Source organism: Epinephelus lanceolatus, chromosome 1, assembly GCF_041903045.1.
Source record: "Epinephelus lanceolatus isolate andai-2023 chromosome 1, ASM4190304v1, whole genome shotgun sequence".
NCBI lineage: Eukaryota > Metazoa > Chordata > Actinopteri > Perciformes > Serranidae > Epinephelus > Epinephelus lanceolatus.
In genome coordinates this window covers 15303728-15324970 of record NC_135734.1, presented here as the reverse complement: position 1 = coordinate 15324970, position 21243 = coordinate 15303728, and the positions used below count along the sequence as shown (strand labels likewise).

The 21243-nt window shown below is 39.5% G+C and overlaps 1 protein-coding gene across 1 annotated transcript; it reads right to left on the bottom strand.

Moving 5' to 3' along the window:
• Window positions 1-4674: 4674 nt before the first annotated feature.
• On the bottom strand, window positions 4675-20979 carry dgkab (diacylglycerol kinase, alpha b). The gene is made up of 24 exons (XM_033625523.2): window positions 20863-20979; window positions 20035-20120; window positions 17305-17381; window positions 16375-16519; window positions 15865-15939; window positions 15677-15726; window positions 15203-15277; window positions 14846-14962; window positions 14615-14732; window positions 14338-14426; window positions 12781-12891; window positions 12592-12690; window positions 12447-12497; window positions 11544-11617; window positions 11317-11391; window positions 11157-11242; window positions 10099-10188; window positions 9834-9994; window positions 9641-9705; window positions 9455-9545; window positions 9144-9324; window positions 8874-8994; window positions 8609-8669; window positions 4675-6262 (listed from the first exon to the last, which is right to left on the bottom strand). Exons 2-24 carry the CDS (start codon window positions 20105-20107, stop codon window positions 6185-6187), a joined length of 2163 nt encoding a protein of 720 aa, XP_033481414.1. The 5' UTR covers window positions 20108-20120; window positions 20863-20979; the 3' UTR covers window positions 4675-6184.
• Window positions 20980-21243: the final 264 nt, after the last annotated feature.

Below are 21243 nucleotides of genomic sequence, written 5' to 3'. Positions count from 1 at the left end.
GTGAACAGTTATTGTTTATTTATGATTTTATACTAAATTGTTTAAGCCCAGACTGTACTGCTGTATATCTCCTACTTGTCACAAATATGTTGTATTTAATGAAAAGATAGTGAATTAAACCGTGCTGGTTGTCAATTAAGATGCCTTTGATGGTAACCACACAATGTCACTCTTACATGAATTATTATAAAGTGGATAAAATCAAATATTCATTTTTTTTGTGATGCTAAAAGTAGAAATTAACAATTTATCTTTAAATGTATGGCACTGTAATGGATGTCACATATTGTCATTTAATTTGCACAGTTAAATGTATGGAGACTCAAACACTGCATACATTTTGAATGTATAGAGGCCCAAAATGCTCAATATTGAATTTTTATCTCAAAGGAAATTAAAACAAACAAACAAACAAAACAAAAACACCTGGAACAATATAAAAGTGACCTGCATTCAACTATTTTAAAAAGAAGCAGGAAGTAAAAGATGATTATGAGTTTAAAATATTTCACAAGTGTATGGTTATAGTATAAGCCAGGGGTTGGCAACCTTTGCTATTAAAAGAGCCATTATTGTCCAATTTGAAAAAGAAATCTGCCTTGAGCCGCAAAACATATTTGAATTAAGGTAACAGCCAATTAAGTCTAAATTAGCCCATCAACATTATGAATATGTCTTAATGAGCATTTATTAATATGATTTACTACAAGGTGGCTACTCTGCACTGGGCTATTTATAATTATTTGGTACTTACACTTTGCAGCGTTGGTGGTGAAAGCAAATTAATTTCAAGACTTTTCTAGAGCTACAGGCTAACCACTGCTACTGAAGTTCAGCAAAATTTTGGGGGAAAGGCACCAGATCGTAGACGTATGATGCACAATTTTAGTTGATGAAATGTTAGAACATTTTAAAATTCGATGTAGGCTACACATTTTTGCAGCTGTCAAATGCAATAATCACTTTAGGCCTACAACAATGAAAATCTGAATGTTAAGATAACTTTTATTCATTTCCAGATAATTTCATGTCGGAGCCACAGGGAGCCAATGGAGAGGGTTTAAAGAACCACATACGGCTCTGGAGCCCCAAGTCGCCTACCCCTGGTATAGGATATGTTCTGTTCATATTCATATGTTTATTTATTTCATTATGTTTTATTATTTGTTTAATGATGTACATTTAGGATCTCCATAATAAAGTAGCTTATATTTTTTATACTCAGCAAAATACTCTTATGTCAAGGTCAGTTAAAAGCTGTCCTGTGGGCTTTTGATCGTATCACATGATCTTCATTAGCGGATGGAGTCTGTCCATTTGGTGTGCAATTGGAGACACATTTCAAATACTGTAAAGACTTCTCGTCCACGTTGGCCTGAGCTGAGATCGTTCATTCTTGACACTGAAAACAGCTATCAACAAAACAGTCTCACCTCAAGGTCAAATAAGTAACTCCTTCATGTCACATGATCCAAACAAACTCATCCAGATCAGATGAATGGGAATTTTAACGTGTGCATCAAGTGATACGGTTGAAAGCTCCAAAATAGCCACAGCTATTAAAGGGGGCTTGAGGTGACATTGTTTTGTCTGTCAACATAAGTAATTATCTGAGCACTGTGAGATCTTCAGTCTGACCCATAAAATATGCCCATTACGACTGGTCACACTCTGAATTCATGAGATGTGAAATCACAAACCATTTCACATCATAAAGTCATCATCAGGCAATTTGCACTATGGATGTCACGGTCACAGCTGCAGGTGTCCATTTGTCAACATCAATTTAAGCATCACCTAATACCCCTCACCTCTTAACTTTTCCACAACAACCAGAAAAACCAACACTCGCTAACACTTGAACCCACTCAGGGGATCTATAGGAGTGATCTAGTTTCACTTTTAAGTATGAAGAAAGTGAGAGGGATCATTTAGGGTGAGAGGCAGATGAAAGTTTCTCTGAAGAGGGAAGAACCTGCAGCTGATGTGACTGGACAGACCGGCTTGTTAGTGGAGTGAATTACAGGGATCTGAGCATGATGCTCGGTTTGGTGCAGTAAGAATATAAAATAACAGGCTAGACTGGACATGTTCTTTCCAATGCTTTCACACAATCATGCAAGAACACACACGTGCTGGCATGTTGCGCACGTACACAAATACAAATACAAAAGACATTGCATGTGTCAATTAAGCATGATTAACATGATTAAGAATTAAACACAGCCTGTTACAGTTCAACTTTAGCCTCAGACATTCTTTACTAAACATTGTTAATACATTTACTGCACAATGTTGAGACTTCAATATAAGTCATAAACAGTTACGGTGGTGGTCTCATTTAACTGTTGCCAGACCATCATCATTAGAAAACTTAACACTCTGCTAAACACAAATGCAAGAAGTGTTTAATTCTCTTCACCTCAGTATGCAGACATGATGAAATATCTTGGCATAGAACCACACAGATCAGCAGGTAAGGTTACAGTGGTGGAAAGTAACTAAGTACATTTATTCAAGTACTGTATCTAAGTATAATCTTTACATGAGTATTTACATATTGTGCTATTAGCACTACATTTCTGAGGCAAGTAACGCACATACAGTAATACTTCACTGCATTTATTTAGCATCTTTAATTACTAGTTATTTTTCAGATTCATATTATTTTTACGCGATATAATCAGCAAAGAAATAATGATGTATTAAGAAACCCAGCAGTATATAGAGCTTATTAACATTAGTTTCACCTTTACCAGCTGCAACATTCAAAAAATGTAATCCAATAATACATCCATTATGCATTAGGAGTATTTTACCTTTGGTACTTTAAGTACATTTTGTAGATAGTAATTGAGTATGTTTACCTGAGTAAAAGTATATATGTATGTTAAATTGCTTTTGTTACTTTCACCTAAGTACTGTTGTTGAGAGGTGAAATGTTCTGAAGCACGACCAGTCTGCAAAAAAATCATCATTTTCCTTGAGAAGAACAATCAGACTTCTTCTATCTCATTTTTGTACAGTATATTCTTGAAACAAGTCAATTTTGTATTTAACAAATCGTTCATGTACAGTATATTACCATTTATTAGCACCAGTAGAGTTTGTCACGTGAAAACTATTCTGATGTTATAACAGATTTGATTTATAAAATGAGATTTCAGTGACTTTACGGACACATTTTGACAGACATGTCTCATGTGTCTATCAAGCAGCAACCTTTTGGCTTTAAAAAATGAAGCCAATGCACAAGTGCCAAAAACTACAGTTCCTCTAATTGCCACTTGAGGCTGGCTCCAAAAGTGAGTCAATCCCTATAGACCTTCAATGTTAAAATGCCCAACTTTACAGCAGAAATAAACATGTTTACAGCCTGGTACAAAAAACAGTTTTGGTCTTTATAGCGAATTCCACCTTTATAGCAACTGTACAGCGGTCAAATTTTTATGTAACTCAACCATTTACATTTTATGAAGGCTTAAATTTAAACATAATTGACAGTGTGGCTGATTTGATTGACAGATTGTCTTCAGGGCGTCACTACAGTCAGGCTGTTCTTACAAACTGTATGTTTTTCTACGAGAAGTAATGCACCCCAGTTCATACATATCTGAGAGGTTGCAATCACGTGACCAATGCACTGCAGGAAGCAGTTCCGAGTGGGTAGGGGTGGTGGATTGGTCACAAAAACCCAGACTTTTCTATGTGACTTTCCCCTGGAGTTGTACATTCAAAAGGTACGTCTTCACGTTTTTTCTCCTAAATCTAACCACATTAATTTTACTTGCCTAAGGCTAACCTCTGTAACTTTACGTTAAGTATGAAACAGCACATTGCGGACATAACATCATTCATGTGGCAGTAATTCATTGGATATCGTAAGAACTGTTGTGCATGCATTTTTCGTAGGATGTCATACAAACCATTCTGTGAAAATACGCTGCTACAGTCTATGATTGATCCACCTCTTGCTCCTCCACAGCTCCACTCCCTTGTCCAAATATGGTCACCTGTGGCTCCCAAAATCCAAGATGGCGACAGCCCAAATGCCAAAGTCTATATAGGCTTCAAAATGGGAGTCCACAAACTAAGTGGTGACATTGTGGTGACTAAATCCTCAATATCTGTCTAAAGTGTCTATTGATAAGTAATCTGAACAAAGATAAAAATTTAAGATCCAATGCAGTCTTGCTTTGCCAGCATTGGATAATCCCTTTACACTCAACACAAATACAAAAAGATTTCACATCAGCATAAGATTATTCCTCTTATTTTGTCAGATTTTCATTTTCATTTTCATTTTCAGTGTATGCATATGAAAAGATACTTGTGTAATCTTTTCCACCAACTCCCCTCTCTGCTCTTTTTTCATCACTCCCAGCCCTCAGTCAGTGGCTTCTTGCTTTTGTCTGATGCCATCTCCCGAGAGAGTTCAAGTGTGTCACAAACACACTCACACATACCATCCACACTGAACTAACCGTTTGCTGTTGCCACTTCTGGATTAGTCCTGCTTTCCCTCCCACAATGACGCAAAGCCTGCCTCACTGTATGCTGCCATGCTTTGGATTTAGGGAGATTTAAGCAACTTAGATTGAGAATTTCAATAAGTGGGCTGCATGCAGAGTAATACTGCATACACACAATCCTATAAATAATCACACAAGTCAGTACTTTTAAACATAAGCATTGTTACGTGCTGAGAAACATTTTTATGACAGATAATCATGGAAGTACACTTCACACTTATATGGATGTTTTTACAGGCAAATTTGTGTTTTTTTCTGCTTTGACAGGAGTGTGAGAAGCATCTTACTAAGATCTGTAACTTATAATACCATGTAAACATTTGGCTGTGCTGCCATTTGTGCTTTTATTATAGAGACAATTCAGATGAAAATGGTGTTTTTGTACCCTCATAATAAGCAGCTTAATGCACACGTTTCTCTTATTCCAGTGTAACCAAGACTTTAGGAGCTTAATTTTCAGTTGCAACATATATATATCTATAAACAGGGCAAACAATATATCACAAAGATAATTGTAGCTGGGTAACAGAAACTGCAAGAACTTTTGAGGACAATTCAGTAACTGTGATGCTGTCTACTGAAACTGAGTATGCAGTACTTTCAAGACAAAGGACAACTACACAATTTCACATTAAGACAAGATGATAAATGAACATGAGAGCGTGTTACATGTAAATAAGTACACTGAACATCCATCACAAGACTGACTATTGAAAGTTGAAGACATATAATGCACATCACTAAAACAAAATCTTAATATCAGCATTTTTCCAGTCACACAAATAGATTATCAGGTGAAAAATGTCTAATTTCATTAGATTTTTGAAGGTTTCTGTGAATTTTGTGACTGTTTTCAATGTGAGAACCTTGTTACATACAGTAGATGGTGCAAAGACATAAATTATCATCAATGATGACAACAGGAAACTAACATTACTCTCGTACAGTGCCATTCAATGTATTAAATACAGTGGAATGCTGTTTTTTTTTTTTATACTAAACTTGCTAAATTTGGGAAAGCGATATCAAACCCTCAGTGCCCAGCACTAACTGTAGAGCAAACTTTTATAAAGCCACATTCAGTTACATTCATTCCAGTGTTTCTCACATCATTTCTTTACCTATCGAAGAAACAGTAAAAACCACTTAAAAATTAACACACTGACAGTGAAAGACACAAGAACAGACAGGTAGGATCGTGTTGCTGAACAAGGTGAGCTGCTGTGAGTCTCTGAAGGCCGAACAAAGACACTGATGTAAATATAATTAACCACAAAAAGCTTGTACAACACAAAATAAGCAAATGTATTTCTTACCACTGTAGTGTAGGTAAACAACAGGCTCTGCTCTTTTATTTACATAAACAATAAAATGAATGCATTACATTGAAGTTGGCACACAACAGCAGCAATCAGACTAGTAGTGAAACTCGCACCTTTTATTTGGTCTGTCAGTGTGGTCTCTGCCTTAGTGCAAGCTGTCTGTACTGAACTGGAATTATTTAGAGTTATATCAGGGATTAAGACCAAATGACACACACACAACAATAGGTCATAATAGAAACACACAGTTACACACTCAGCGTCGGACGTACTCTTTAAAATGCCTAAACACCTCAGCAGACGGGAGGACATGGTGGAAGAGTTTATCTACTAGAAGTGAAAGAAGCCGGTTGGTTTCGCTGGTGCAGCCATCAGCATGTTAGCTTGGTTTTTGTGAGTTATGTGGATCTATAATAAAGAAAAAATAAGAATTTGTGAAAAACAACAACAAAAACAGTGTATTTTTACTTTAAATACTCATCCCTTCCTGTGATATTTAATCTCCCACTGACCCAATTCCAATAACCACCCTCAGCCCTGAGCGCTGAATCCTGCATGACTGATGATCAGTGAGTATAACAGGGTGCCAAGGCTCCAAACTCTCAGTTGCCAGTTTATTAGGTACACCTAGCTAAAACTAATGTGGTCTTACACAGCAGTCCTGCAATTAATCCATCCTTTAGGAAGGTCATAATGTTCACTTTACGTTCAAACTGTTTGAGAGAGGTGCTGATTCACCTGTATGAACATATTGAGGTTTGTGAAGCTGTGACGGCAGAATAAATATTAGAAAGAGCTGCTATTTGCACGTAAGCCTGTACTTGGGAGCTGTTGTTTCAGAGTTTAGATTTCCCCTGCTATCATTTCTAGGATTTGGACACTATGAATTGTGGGTAACTGGGAGACAAAGAGTCAGGTTGTGTTCAAAATCGTATTCTAAAAAAACTGCCTACTACACACTCAGTCTGTATGTACTGCAAACTGCCTACTTAATGAATGAATTTACCAACGGACTGTTCACATTTAAGTATACTCAAACAAATCAATCATGACTGTATCACATGACTGACAGCCGGTCTGATCAAGCCAGCAGCTCTCACATCTCTGAAAACATACCAGGAAATTTCCAAACAGGCGTTATTTGGATAAACTGACCATATATTGTGAATCTAAATATTCTCTCGTCTAAAATAATATTAAAACATAATTAAGTGACATTTGAACAGCTTTTAGCCTGGCTCAACATCTCCACCACTGCACAGTCTGAAGAGATGCAATGCATTGTGGGGAAAATTGAGTATGTTCAGTAAGCTAATTTGTGTTTTGTATGATAGCAAAGCCATGATCTGCCCTACTCTGCCTTAGTCTGCCTCTGTTTGCCTTACCCTGACATTTAGTACGTTTACATGCACAGTTTAATTCCACTTTTAATCGGAATGAAAGGCCATTCCGATTAAAAGTGGTCATGTAAACGGTCATTCCGATTGAAAAATGGTCATTCCGATTGAAAATTAAATCCGATTAAAGGGGGTGGTTTATTCCGTTTGTCATTCCGAATGAAAGAATTTTGTATGCATGTATACACTCATTCTTCTTTAAATTCATTCCGGTCTTTCTGCGCATGCTCATTTCCTTGCCCTTCTGGGGCGATGACGTATATAGCGCGCATAGCAACGGGCTGCATAGCAACGGGCTGAGATAGAGCAGTCGGACTCGTTGCACTCACCGGTTTCCATTCGCCACAGCACGGTCTTCTACTTCTCTTCTCCTCCTCAACAGACGAAGCATTAGTAGAACAAGGTTGTTGTCGTACTGCTGCTTCAAGAATATAAGCAAAACACGCCCGAAAAAGGCACTAAGAACGGCGCCGTCAAGCATCTTGTTATCCGGAGCGAGGACTACAGTGTTTTCTTCCGGTAAACGTAAATACGTAACATCCACCCCGCCCTCTATCCAATCAGAAACCTTCCCTGCCCCAAACCTTGCGCAGACCTGAATAAAGGCGATTAAACTGATCTCCCGTGTAAACCCTCATTCGGAATGAATATTTCCCATGTAAACTACCTGGAAAGACTTTAATTCTGAATGATTTCATTCAGATTTATTTCATTCCGAATGAGAAGCCATCATGTAACCGTAGCCATTCTTACCCTAACTTTTACCAATCTTACACCTCTTGCCTAAACCAGCCAACAAAGGCAACAAGTACCAGCCAATCAGAGGGAGAGAGGGCGGGTCATGTCTGCCATGTTATGAAATGCAAATTTCCATCCAAAAGGCTTATGTCACATACCTGGAAATTCTTGCACATGTATTCACATGTACTGTACATCCAGGTAATTCTTGCATACACAAAATCCATAAACTATGAAGTGTGACTGCACTAAATACTCAATTTTACATCATACTTAGTAGGAACAGTATAGCACGTGATTTCAAACATAGCCTCAGTTAGTTGTTTGCTTTTAATGACAAGGTTGGTGGATTGATCCTCAAGCTTCCCCTGCCCAAACTGCACACAGTGTATCAGTGCGATAACTGTAAATCACTTTGTATAATATCATCTACTAAATGAATGTAATACAATGTTTAAAAGGAGAGTCATTGAACACTTGCTGATTTCACAGTGTGATAGCCCTGAGAACTCCCAGATTAGGCCCTCGCTAACTGGCTTTAAACACCTCACACAGATAAATATGATCTAAATATGAACCTAACATGTAACGTCTCTTGGCACTGGTTAGAAACACTTACAGTACATGGAGGCTGCATCCAGGGCTCCCCATCGATTTGCATGGGCAGGGCTTTAATTGTCCTGCACACAGGGAGGGAAGAGATTGAGATTTAATTATACTGTACTATTTATACTGTTTACAACAGACTACATAGAGAGAGATAAAATACCAGAATCACCTGACAATATAATACAGTTGAAAACAATAGCCACATTTAACCTTGTTTTTGTTGTCTTATACTGTTAGGTATTCTTGTTATCCACCTGTAGGTAAAAGTACACAACCTGATAGTAATTTGGGAAGACTGTGCCAGCCTGTGCCCGGCACTCTTCAGTCCTGTGTAGATCTGTCCCATCTCTATGACTCCTTCAAGTCCCAAAACCTCCAAACGCTTATCACTCATATCTGTGGAGTGACGAAACACACACAGATCAAATTCAATGAGTTAGTCATAAATTAAACAAGGTTGATGACATCTGCGTGCATGATGGCAGGGAGGGTTTACTGCCAATATTTGGACACAAAAAGATGTGGTGATTTAGGAGAGTACAGACCTTGAGAGATTGTTTTAAGAACTTCAGGGTCAGTGATAACTTCACTGTGCTCTACCTCTGGCACACTATCAGGCTTCCTGGACTCGCCCCAGAGGTTGGAGCCTCCGTGCATGCTGGGTATGTTGAGGACAGCTATGCCCTCCAGAGACATGCTGCTCAGGTCCAGAGTCTTCCCACAGCACTTGTGGAGGCAAAACAACAGGTTGTTTACACAATGGAACAACAGCAAGACTTAAAACATGAGCAATTATGTGAATTACAGATAATTACTTTTGGCACAACAGCAACACGACTGCATTAGATATTCTAACCTCAATCAAGAGACAGTCCGTCAGCCTCTTGCAAGATGCAGAGATTGTCTCAGAAGTGGCAAACTCAAGATACCAAAGTTTGTTCTTCATTCTAATGAAAACAACAGAGAATAAGATTTAAAAAAATGGAACTCCGTTAAACTTTTCATTGGTAAACACTTTCATACAGTTAGTGTGAATCCTCACCTGCTGTTGAATCTCTGTGGATATTTCTCTCTCATTGTGTGGAAACGATGAGCGATAGAGGCATCCTGTCAGAGATATTTTTTTTTTTGTGTACATCAATGACAAATTACAAGAAATGTTTGTTTTTTTGCTTTTTTTTATTGGAGAAATGGGTGTGATGTTATCATTCCTCCCTGCTGAGGCAGTGACTCACCACTCCAATAGAGAAGTAGTTGTTAATGATGTGGTAGGGCACAGGGTCTCCTGCATCTTGGGGGTCCTCTGGTATCACCTGGATGCTCCAGCGGTCCAAGGGCATCACCTCGCTCGCTTCGATCTCCTTCAGGATCTCTCTCAAGTCTGACCCTTCATAGCCTTTGGCAGGATTACGAAAAGAAGCAGAAAAAGTAAACACAGGGAGCTAACGTCCGAGCCAATACCTCAGTTATGGATCGCAGCTCATGTGACAATGGTGTTACCTCCTCCCCAGCGTAGACAGCGAGCCAGGTCATTCCCGGTGCCCAGAGGCAGGACAGCTATTGGAGGATGCCATGGCAGGTTTTCTTTGTCTGAAATCAAAGGTCCATTATTAACCTTTTAGACAGAGGGGATCCTAAACTCTGAGGGGCCCCGGGCGAAGAAGCCCATCAAGGCTCTGTTACCTGTAATAAGGTAGCCAGAAGGGCCGCTACTAAAGGGGTTTTTGACAGTGGATCAAACTGGTCTGGGGACTCCCTGAGAGGAACTGCTCACTGCTATAAAAGATTCTTTAAATGCTTTAACAGATCAAAATTAAGTTGTACGTCCCCCATTTCAGCAGGTCATTTGTTTGTGTTTTCTTCTGTTTATGTGGCTAACGGGTGTTTTAAAATGGCAGTTACTGGTGCTGCACTGGCTCATGTGTTCAACCAATAAACGCACACTTACATCTATCTAACGGCCCTGACACACCAAGGTAATGGTCAGCCATTGGTCAGCGTTGGGCCTTTGGTGAGTGTCTCCTTGTTCGTGTGACGCGTCCCATGCTGTTGGCATTAGTCAGCTGTTGTCAGCATTCCTGAACACCACTTCCACCTGCTGGTGTGGAGAATGATTTCTTCTCGCACAGAACGTAGTGCTAATTAGGCATCAGCTGTAGTGTTTACGGTGTGTTCAGGTGTAACTTTTTAGCCGAGACACAGGAGATATGAGGTGATGCAACAGTCGGCCTTTGTTGCCACTAGTTCTTTGATCTCAATCTCTACATGTCGTATTCACCCATTCACACACAGGTGGTCAAGGCCGCCATACAAGATGCCACCTGCTACTCAGTAACCATTCCCTCGCACTGACACACCGATGGAACAGCCATCGGGAGCATTTTGGGGTTCAGTATCTTGCCCAAGGATACTTCGACACGTGGGCTGGAGGATCCGGGGATCGAAAGGCTAATCTTCCGGTTGGTGGACGACCCACTCTACTTCTGAGCCACAGTCGCTGGTTACCTTAATCATTTAAAAAAAAAAAAAAAAAAAAAAAAAAAAAAAAGCCACAATACCTATAGCATCCAGGAGCCACCCAACAGTGCCGTCTCCTCCACACGCCAAGATCCTGTAGTCACGCATATTGCGGAAGAGGTGTAGTCTAAAGGAACAAACAAAACGTTAATATGAAGAAACTCAAATGTGTACAGTTATAATGGTGAAAGTGTACTGTACCCTGGTGCAGGACCTCCGTTGGAAAGGTTGTAGACTTGACGCGGGTTCAGCATGTACTGAAACTTCCTGAGCACTCTGTGGAAAACAAGAGACACACACACACAGTTAAACACATCCAGGAAGTGAGAGGGACCATATTCTAAAAATGACATAAAAATGAATAGATTGCTTTTACACTAGGAGTAAAAGAAAGTTACACAAACATATTGAGACTTTCAGCTGCTTACCGTTCACCCTGCTTTCCTCCACTTTTTGGGTTGACAAACACCAGCAGAGGGTGGATGTTTGGAATCGAAACAATCTGAAGAAGACATGACAGATTAAGATCTGATGGATTATGTAACTGTACAGATCTTAGATGTATATAATGTATAATAACTGTGAGGCAGCAGCATTCTAACGTTTGCTGCTGTCGAATAAAGAAGATAAGAGGAGGTTTTATAGATAGCCTGGGTAAAGCACGGTAATTCTAAACCTTCGCTGACGGACCACAATGCACCATGACTCCTTTGTGTCTCACGCTAAAAAAAGTTTGATTTATTTTATATTAAAACATTATGATGATATATTGTGATTGCCATGGCAGATATTTTTAGATTTCAGGAATACTCAAATGAAAAATGTTGGCAGTGAATGTTAAAAAATGTGCAGAATCTGAGCAACAAAAAGAAGCAGTGTATTTAGCCATATTTACGAGAGTAGTGAATTATGCTGCTGGACTAAGTTTTGGTCCTTCATTTCAACAATTAAAACTTGTTACCATAGGAATAGATTGAAACCAACATGATTTAATGCTCGTGACAGGAGGTGAGTGTCTGGTACTGTAAATTTTGGATCAGTGGGCCTGTCCCATCTGAAGTGAACATAACCGTGATGGGCGTATTTGTCCAGGACTCCATCCAACACACTGAACCAAACAGACTCAGAAAACACTGGTACAGTCCTTTTAAACATAAAAACCTTCAAAAAAAATAACATGACGAATCACTGAAATTGGAGATTCTCCCGAGAACAGCGATATGCAGATGGTGGTTTGAGTTGACAACTTGAAAGAGACCTCACAGAGAAAACACATGGGTGTACAGTTGGGAGAGGAAAAAACTGTGTAGGAAGATTTGATTACAGCAGACCTGGAGGATGTGGCCATCAGGGGTGATGTTTAACAAGCTGGAGTCCTCATCCTGCAGGGAACACAGGACAATTAACCAACAAACACACAACAATTCTAAAAATGTAACTCTGCTACAGCCAAATTTACAGTGCTGCTCATTTTACCTTGGAGACGGTGTATATCGCCCACGGAGGCAGTATATGATCTTTCAGTGGTCCACAATCACAGGGCGATGAGCCAGAGGAAGTGCACTCATCATGACGCTTAAAAAGATACAAGACTAAGTGACCATCGACAAAAAGAGATCCCCTCTAACTTGTTCACTAATGTCCTCACACACACACACTCCTCACCATCTCCTGGCACCATGCACAACGCCTCCCTGCTAAAGTTTTGATCTTCTTGTGGCAGACATGACACTTGTTGGACTTACAGTCAGCTCTGATCCAGTCGTGAGCTGCTACCTGAGATACAGAGGAGTGAAAGAAGAAAAAGGTGGGGAAAAGATGTAAATCACCACTATAAGTTATCTTTTTTCTATAAAGAGAAACAGTTTGATCGATGGAAGTGATTGCAGAACCATGATTTCCTCGTCCATTTATAATCACCTAAAGTAATTATCACCTGTCCCCGCTACTCATAATGTAAAGGAAAGTCTTAAAGGGGCAGTTCACCTCAAAATTCTTTCTCTTACAGACAATATCTCCAACACTCTGCAATTCATACAGATTTTGCAGTGTACTGTCCCTTTAAGATGATATCCAACTTCCGCTCCAGGATCAACGTTCATGTTGACTACAGCGGTGCCAAACCACAACCCAGCCCTGAATGACTGCAGGAAACATGATGTTATAGTTGACTTAGAATCAGCACAGACCACACCCTCCGTAGAGCAGCTGTGGAAGTTAAAGACAGCGTCAGATTTATGACTTTCTGGATAACCATTGACAGCCAGACATGCATCAACAGATCAGATATCCCTGAAGCACACTGGCCTATCAAACCTCCGGAAGCAGCTGACGAAAGTTGGCCGGTTCACTGCTGTGATCCATTACAGATCGTGAGTTGTGGTTTTGACACCGGAAAAAGACAGTGAACACATCATTGTCTAAGTTTGTGCAAAATCAGGACGTTTAGCAGATGTGCAGAGCAGACTGTGCCGGCTGTATTTACTGCTGCTGCCATTTGGTTTTTGGTCAGTAAAAAGAAAACTGACATGGTTTTATTCAAATGTCAAATATGAGCTTTCAGTTCATTCTTGACCTTGAAAACAGCTGTTTGACAAAAAGTAATTAACGCAAGGTCACACAGATTTGATTTAAATGTAACAAAAAGGACTTTAAAGAATAATTCTGGTGATGTTGTATATTATTGATCATCTACAGCGATTGACTGTATACCCACAGCCTGATTCATCTAATTTCTCTGTGCCATCGGCCTCCACTGTTTTCCAGAAACCATTAAAACACATCTATCAGACACACCGTTGCACTGGAGAACATGTTCTTTCATTACAATGTACATGCGCACTGTAGTTTATTTTGGGCCAATCCCACATACACCGCCCTGCTGCCAGTTATATTCACTCGTAAACAAAATGTGTATCAATCCACAGCTGAAAATAGTCCCCAACAAACGCACTTTTTACTCCTTTGACTTAGACTTTTGACTGATGTTTGCTAACAACTACAGCACCCAACTGTTTTAGGAGTTTACTGAGACTTTTAAAAAATGAAACTATCTATCTGTGACTTCTTTCAACATCTTCAGTGTGAACAAATGGGCTGATATAAGTCGGAGAGTATTGAGAGGTGGACTTATGTTCCCTTACCTTATGTTCCTGTAACTTTGAAAAACAGAAACAAAACACATGTAAGGAAAAGGAAATGAAGTGTTGTGTGTGTCCTTACACCAATCTCCTTCTTAGATTTGACAAAGGTCCGAGCACAGGGGTCAGGATTCTTGTTGGCACACTGATTGTGGACGGTGTACTTGCAGCCTGAGGAAGAAGATTAGAGAGGTGACTTGAGGTCAAGATAAAGCTTCCTCCCCTAAAAGCCTACATGATTCCATATTAAAGTATGTGTAATTATAGACAATGAACTTGAAAAGGTGTGACTCCTCCACCTCATTTATACTGTGCATGAGGTGTGTGGCTGCCCCCTGATGGCGGCTGTGAGCTCTTACAGTTGCAGCAGAGTCCCTGCTTCCCGAGGCCGAGCAGCATGCTCTGACACACACCACAGTAGGTCGGCTTGTTAAAGTGCTTCATCCTCCAAATGTGCTGCCCATCCTTTTCTGTCATCTGTGGGTGAGGGGAAGACAAAAAGACTAAATGAAATGTAACAGGAACCACAGCTGGGGATTTTGTGGGAAAACGTATGTGTTGTATGTGAAGTCAAGTGTTTGTTCTGTCACCTTCAGTCCAAGCAGAACAAGTAAGGGCACGTTGTTCATGCCTCCCTTCACCCATTCGTCCAGAGTGACAGTCCCACTGCCATCCGCATCAATCGCTGTCATCATTTCTTTGAGCACCTGTTCAATTATAAAAGCATCTGCTCACTATTTATCATCCTGCATAGTAATCTTCCTTTAACATCCCTCAGATGCTGTAACTGAGCTCTATTTCTGGTGTAAAACAAAATTTAATTATCTTACTTGTCAAAGATATTAAGTTATCTGACTACTTGTTTACTTTTTCAAAAGATTAAGACATTATTTAATGACAGAATTAAAAGCTTAAAAATGAAAAAGCAATCAAAATGAGACTCATACTGGTCTGAGTTCAGTCACATCCCAGCCCAGGTAATCAGCAGCTCGCATCATCTGGATGATTATACGATCCACCTCCTGATGGAGAGACAACAGGGTTTACATTCACAGTCACCATATTCATCTTAATCAGTGTGCAAAAACCTCTGACAAATCTGACGTGTGCTGTACATGCAAAACCAGCAAGTCAATAAGTAGTGTATAATAAGAACTTTTATTTATAGTTTGGTCAAATTTGTGTTGTTGACGCTCATATTGTATCCATGTCGCCAACTGTCGCACCAGCAAGATACTATACAGTACATTAGCAAGATGTTCACTGTCAGTGCTGCTTCTTCACCTTTCAGCGTTTCAACTTACAAATCAACTTTACAGGCTATATAAAAAAAGAAGAGCACCCTAAATATTTGGTTGATTTAGACACAGGTCATTAATATAGCAGTTAGAAAGACTTGTCAGTGATTTTGAGTGACTTACAGAGCTGTCCAGGAGTTTGTTGCAGTCTTTATCGTATAGTTTGAAAGTATCTAGAAACAAAACAAAGTCAGTCAGTGAGCTGAACATTGGGTTATTTCACCGCCTTGAACCTTGGTGAAATGTATGTTAAATTCAAATGCACTATAATAAATATGTAGCAAAATGCCCAAAAGGAAGATTGAACCAACATTCGAGCTTCTCCCGTGGCTGTCCTTCCTCCAGCACCGAGAAGTAACAGGACACATCACGAAGAAAGACCCCACCTGAAGATAAAGAAATGTACACAACCTTTTGACCCAGCTGAAAACTTTTATTACTTTCCTGAGGTCTAAAACAGCATGTTTGTTTTTTTTAGCTTCGCATGAAAATGTAGAACTGCTGCAATGAAACAATAAAAGCAAACAGAAGAACAAAATACAAGTGCACTAATCTCCAAAGCTTCTGAACGCCTACAGCTTCATCCCTATGACGCAGCACTACAAGATAAAACGAAAAGACAAACAAACAGGTGGGCGTTGGACAAAGTGTCCAACAGGAAATACTCTTTGCAGCATTCTTTATTTCTTTGAGTATTTTCAGGATGTTCTGCGGTGCATTCCCAAGCACACTCAGAGCTGAGTATGATTGTAGAGCTTTTCCTCTTCACACCTGCTCAATGCTGTTATGTAAAAGGAGATCAGGCTTTCAGAATGATTTACCTCCTTTGGGCAGAGGGCTCTCTGTGCACCCATCCTGCTCCACATGTTGAAAATAGCGAAACAGCCGTTGGCAGAAATCTGGAGGGACGTTATCCAGTTCTAGGTAGGTCTTGAGAAAGAGACAGAAACCTGCCTCATCAACGGACTGTGGAAAGAAAGAAAACTCAATGTCAGCAGTGGCACCCACAGAAATGTTTTCATAGAGGCACCAAAACCAAAAGAATGAATGAATTTCAGGAATTCGATTATGAAAACTATGTCAATATGAGAGATAAGGAATCGTATACTGACACACTTGTTTCTCATTTTACTAATTATCTGCTGTGTGTAGACTAATACTGCCACAGTTCATGTTTTGAGTCCCACAAAAGTTTTGTTTTAATATGTTATGTATCTGTATATGCAAATTGGCTGGCTGTCATTTTTCTCGAAAAGACAAATATACAGCTTTAATCTGAATGAGTGGGGAACAAGCCAACTCACACATTATATCCATATTATTATTATTATATCCATAAGGGGGACCAGGAATAGTATCACAGTGGCCATGACTCCCACCCACCCCTTGGCGGTACCACTGGTTGTCAGGAGACTCAGGGTCAAAACAATAATGTGTTTTTTATATTAAGTTCAAGGTAATGCTTTATTTTACCACAACTGTAATTCCTAGGTAATTCCCAAACAATATCCAAGAAAAAAAATCAAGCAGACACCTCACATATATGTAGAATAAAGTTTCCAATATCAAATAATCAGTAAATGAATATAAAGTTGGTTTTTAAAGATTTTTTTTAAAAAAATCCTATTTTCTCTTTAATTAATACCAAAATAATAGTTATCTTCAGAAACTTCCCACAAAATGTATCAGAAGAAATGGGAAATTACTACCACATGTATCACTGTCTAGAATGGATCTGCGTCATGACTTACCTCTCCAGAGCTGTGCTGGGCCAGCCGACCCCCAGCCTGAAACTCCTTCATCACATCTTTTACCTTCAAATTGCTCTCTGCAAAGAGAAGGGTGCATTAACAAATAGAAAATGACATGAAAAAAGGAATAAATTCTAAAGCCACTAACTTTTTCTGATATGAATCTTTGCTCTCTGTCTGTTATGAACATGACTGATAAAAAAAGAAAAATGTTCTGGAGTAAAAAATGAGAGCAGAGGAGCTTAGTCTGTCCATTGTCTATCTGCCATTTGTCCCACACTGTAATTACATGGCTCCTGAGTGCTAAAACAGGAAGCAAATGTGAGATGATCCCTAATCGTGGACATGAACGTACTGTGTGTATCGTACAATAAATCCGGGACGTGCTGTCAGAGGTAAAACTCAGCGGTGCTTTTCTCGGGTCCGGAGAGGAGCGGGTGTAATTATCCCTTCATCCATTATCCAACAGTGCAATTTCTACCTCCCCTCTCTGACACTAAAAGCCTACACACCCATTTCATTTCTTTCAAAGCCTCTGAGTGTACAGCAGAATATTTTTAGCCCCATACCACTTTTTGTTTCATGTCAACAGGTCTATCCAATTCTGTATTAGCTCCAAGTGCAACACAAAAGCATGAACTTACAGTTTGGAGTTTGTTGTTTGTGTTTTTGGGGTTGAGACTGACTGTCTGGAGCAATCTCCTCAGTCACATACTTTATGACCAGTGCTTAGTGCTGCTCTCATTTCATGTAAAAACTGACTGATCTCAAAGGAGAGATTTTCAAGTTTTAAAGAACTGGAAACAAAAGTAATGGATCCATCAGGTGTAAGAAAAGTCTGCACACCCAAATCAGTCAGATAAATCTAGTCTCTTAGTTTCTGTAGCACACAGGAGTAACTTGCACAGATGTTTCAGTGTGTCACTCCCCTTTACTCTCTTGTGCTGGACGTATGAACTGAAAGAATGAGATTGCAGGAGCTCTGTGACTGATTTAAGTGTGTGAGCTTGTCTTGTTCTTTTCATCTTCAACTGTAGTTACACTCTCTTCTTTATATTGTTTTTTTCCTTTCAATCATTAAGTCACTGATATGTATTCCCTTCCTCACAAATTCCAAATCATCAGGGTTGTTAAAATAATTCAGATCAATTTGCTTTAAGGGTAGCGTCAATATCTTTAACCTGGACCCTATTTTCTTATGTTTTTGTGCCTATGTGACTAATGGGAAAAACAATTTTTGAAATTGGTCCAATACTGAGCAGGAGTGCTGCAGCCGACAGCTGCAAAGCAGGATGTGAAGTTAACACTTGGGGCATGTTTGCACTGTCAATAAGTCCACTAGAAGTGCTTGTTTTGGCCACAGACAGGCTTAGATTGTTATCTTAAGTGTCTGGTGATATTATGGAAAGGATCCCTCCACAGATTCACCTAGTTAGATGTGAAAATATGCTGGTTTTATACACACTAAAATAACTGTTTATTCAAATTGAGTCTGGTGGGTTTGGCATTTGCAATTCTGAGGCCGTTTCAGGTTAAACAAAAAGGATCTTACCCTTAGACAAAAAAGTCTATATGTTTAGGGATCCTTTCCATCATTTTGTCAGAAATTTAGACTATAATCCGAGCCTGTCAGTGGCAAAAACAAACACTTTTATTGGATGTAAATTGATGGTGCCAAGTGGTTAAATTGCAGCCAGTTTCCCTGCTACTGGTCCCATATCAAAAATTGTTGTTCCCATTAGTCACTTAAACACAAAAACATTAGAAAAAAGGTCCAGGTTGAAAAATACTGAAGTTTCCCTTTCCTTAGGTAAACGTAGCATACAATTAGTGGTGCAGTAGCACAGCAGCTGTTCTTGTATGTACTGTTGGGTAGTTTAATTTATAACAAAACATCATATTTTAAAGACTCTTAATATGCTTTATATGCAAATAATCTTAATTTGTAAAGTAACTAGTAACTAAAGCTGTGAAATAATTGTAGTGAAGGAAAAAGTAAAATATTTCCCTCTGACCTGTGCTGAAGTAGAAAGAAACCACTCAAGTGCAAGAACCCAAATATGTGTAATAAGTACAATACTTGAGTAACTGTACTTAGTTACAATCCAACACTGCATACAACAGTGTAAAAATAGTATTACAAGTAAAAGTCCTGCATTCAAAATTCAAAATAAAATTACAGAAGAAGCAAAAATATACATGAAAGTATTGAAAGTAAAAGACCTATGATGTATAATACAGTCAATTATTTAACTATTGTTACTGATACATTGATCTGAAGTAATATTTAGTCAAATGTTGCAGTTGTTCTAACTGACACTGTAAACATGTACAGTTGGGTGGTTTAACCTGTAACGTGTCACATTTTATGAGCAGAGCTATATGTTATGTATTTAAAATCTTAATCAGCAAAGTAACTGTTGACTGTCGGATAAATGTGGTGCAGTGAAAAGTACATTATGTCCCTCAGAAATGGAGCAGAGTAGTGTAAGGTAACAAAATGGAAACACTTATGTACAGTACTTGAGTTACATTCTGGAATCATAGGTCTTTATATACACATACTCAGTCATAAGCAGATATAACTCACTACTACTTCAACTTGCTTTTCCTCCACAGTGAAGACTGACAGCCTCTCCAACTGGACTCTCTATGTTTAACATGCAACACTGACATGCTGGTAATATTAATAACTGTTGCAACAAAGAGAAGTGAGACGGTGATACTTACCGTCCATGTAATGCTGCAGCTGGATAAAATCCACAGGAGTCAGAGACCCTTCTGCATCGTCAGACGAGGCCATGTCGGTGAGGTGACTGAGCACAGAGAAAACAATGACAGAGCCGTCACACAGAGGTGACAGGAAGCAGAGCAACACCAGGACCAAGCGTAACAAGACAGCAGTCTGTCACCCACTGTTTCAGCAGTGACTCACATAAACTGGTCTACCTCCATTCCTTGGACTGCACAGGCTAGTATACACTCCCCTCATTAGAGATAGTGATCCCCCATAGCATCTGGTTTCAGATATTCAGACAGGCTTCTAGCTGAGGAATCCCAGGAATCACTAGTAAATATTAGCCCAAGCTTGCTACACCACTGAGTTAAAGTGATACTACCATGCAAACTTTAGTTGACACACCTTCTTAAATATAGAAATGAGACAAAGGTCTGTGACAAGATCTGACATGATGAGTTTGCCTACCATGAGCAGCTATAAATAATAATAATAATAATAGCATAACAAGCTGAATGCTGCTGAGTTTCAGCCTCCAATGATTGATTATTAACTTTGACTGGCTGAGAAGAAACTTAAATTAAACACCAACCTGTGGAGATATAAAGTGCTGGTAAATGTGTTCTTCATATATGTTGTATATGTAACACTTTGCCACAATCACCTTATAAATATTAATAATCACAAACATTCAAATAGGAGCAACCTTTTAAAAGAGGCGTCCACCTGTCAGCATTATAATATGAAGCCAGGCACCTGTCTGACTGACGGACAGGTACGACTCTACTGCACTATGCTCTCAGGTGTTCACACACTCTTACCTTTGTCTCTCCTTAGACTTCAGCGGAAGTAAAGAGAAAATCTGTCCCGGACTCGGAGCTCCGCAACACGGAACTTTGCTGTGTTGTTTGACGGGCAGCTGGTGCTTGTGGGTAACGTCAGTGGCGGTATTAGCGGATATAAGGGATTAAGACCTGGCGGAGGAGGAGCTTTCGGCCACATAATTACAGTTAGTGGCGCCGCCTCGCGCGCGTGTACGCTCACACTAACGCAGTGCACGTGCTTGTGCGCGGTTTGATTTGTTATACCCTGCCAAACAAGTCAACACATTCCCTAAATACTGAAGCTTTAAGCCTCAAAGTCAGAGTGAGGACCAGGCTGTCTGGTTCCAGCGTTAACAGGGCGTGAATGAGCAGATGTGG

Excerpts from the sequence above, each read along its gene's own strand:
- dgkab (XM_033625523.2), bottom strand. The coding sequence starts at position 20,107 with ATGGCCTCGTCTGACGATGCAGAAGGGTCTCTGACTCCTGTGGATTTT. Across the intron at positions 15,278-15,676 it reads ACAAACTCCTGGACAGCTCT|GAGGTGGATCGTATAATCAT; the intron begins GTAAGTCACTCA and ends TCTCTCCATCAG. Across the intron at positions 9,995-10,098 it reads CTGTCTACGCTGGGGAGGAG|GCTATGAAGGGTCAGACTTG; the intron begins GTAACACCATTG and ends ATCCTGCCAAAG.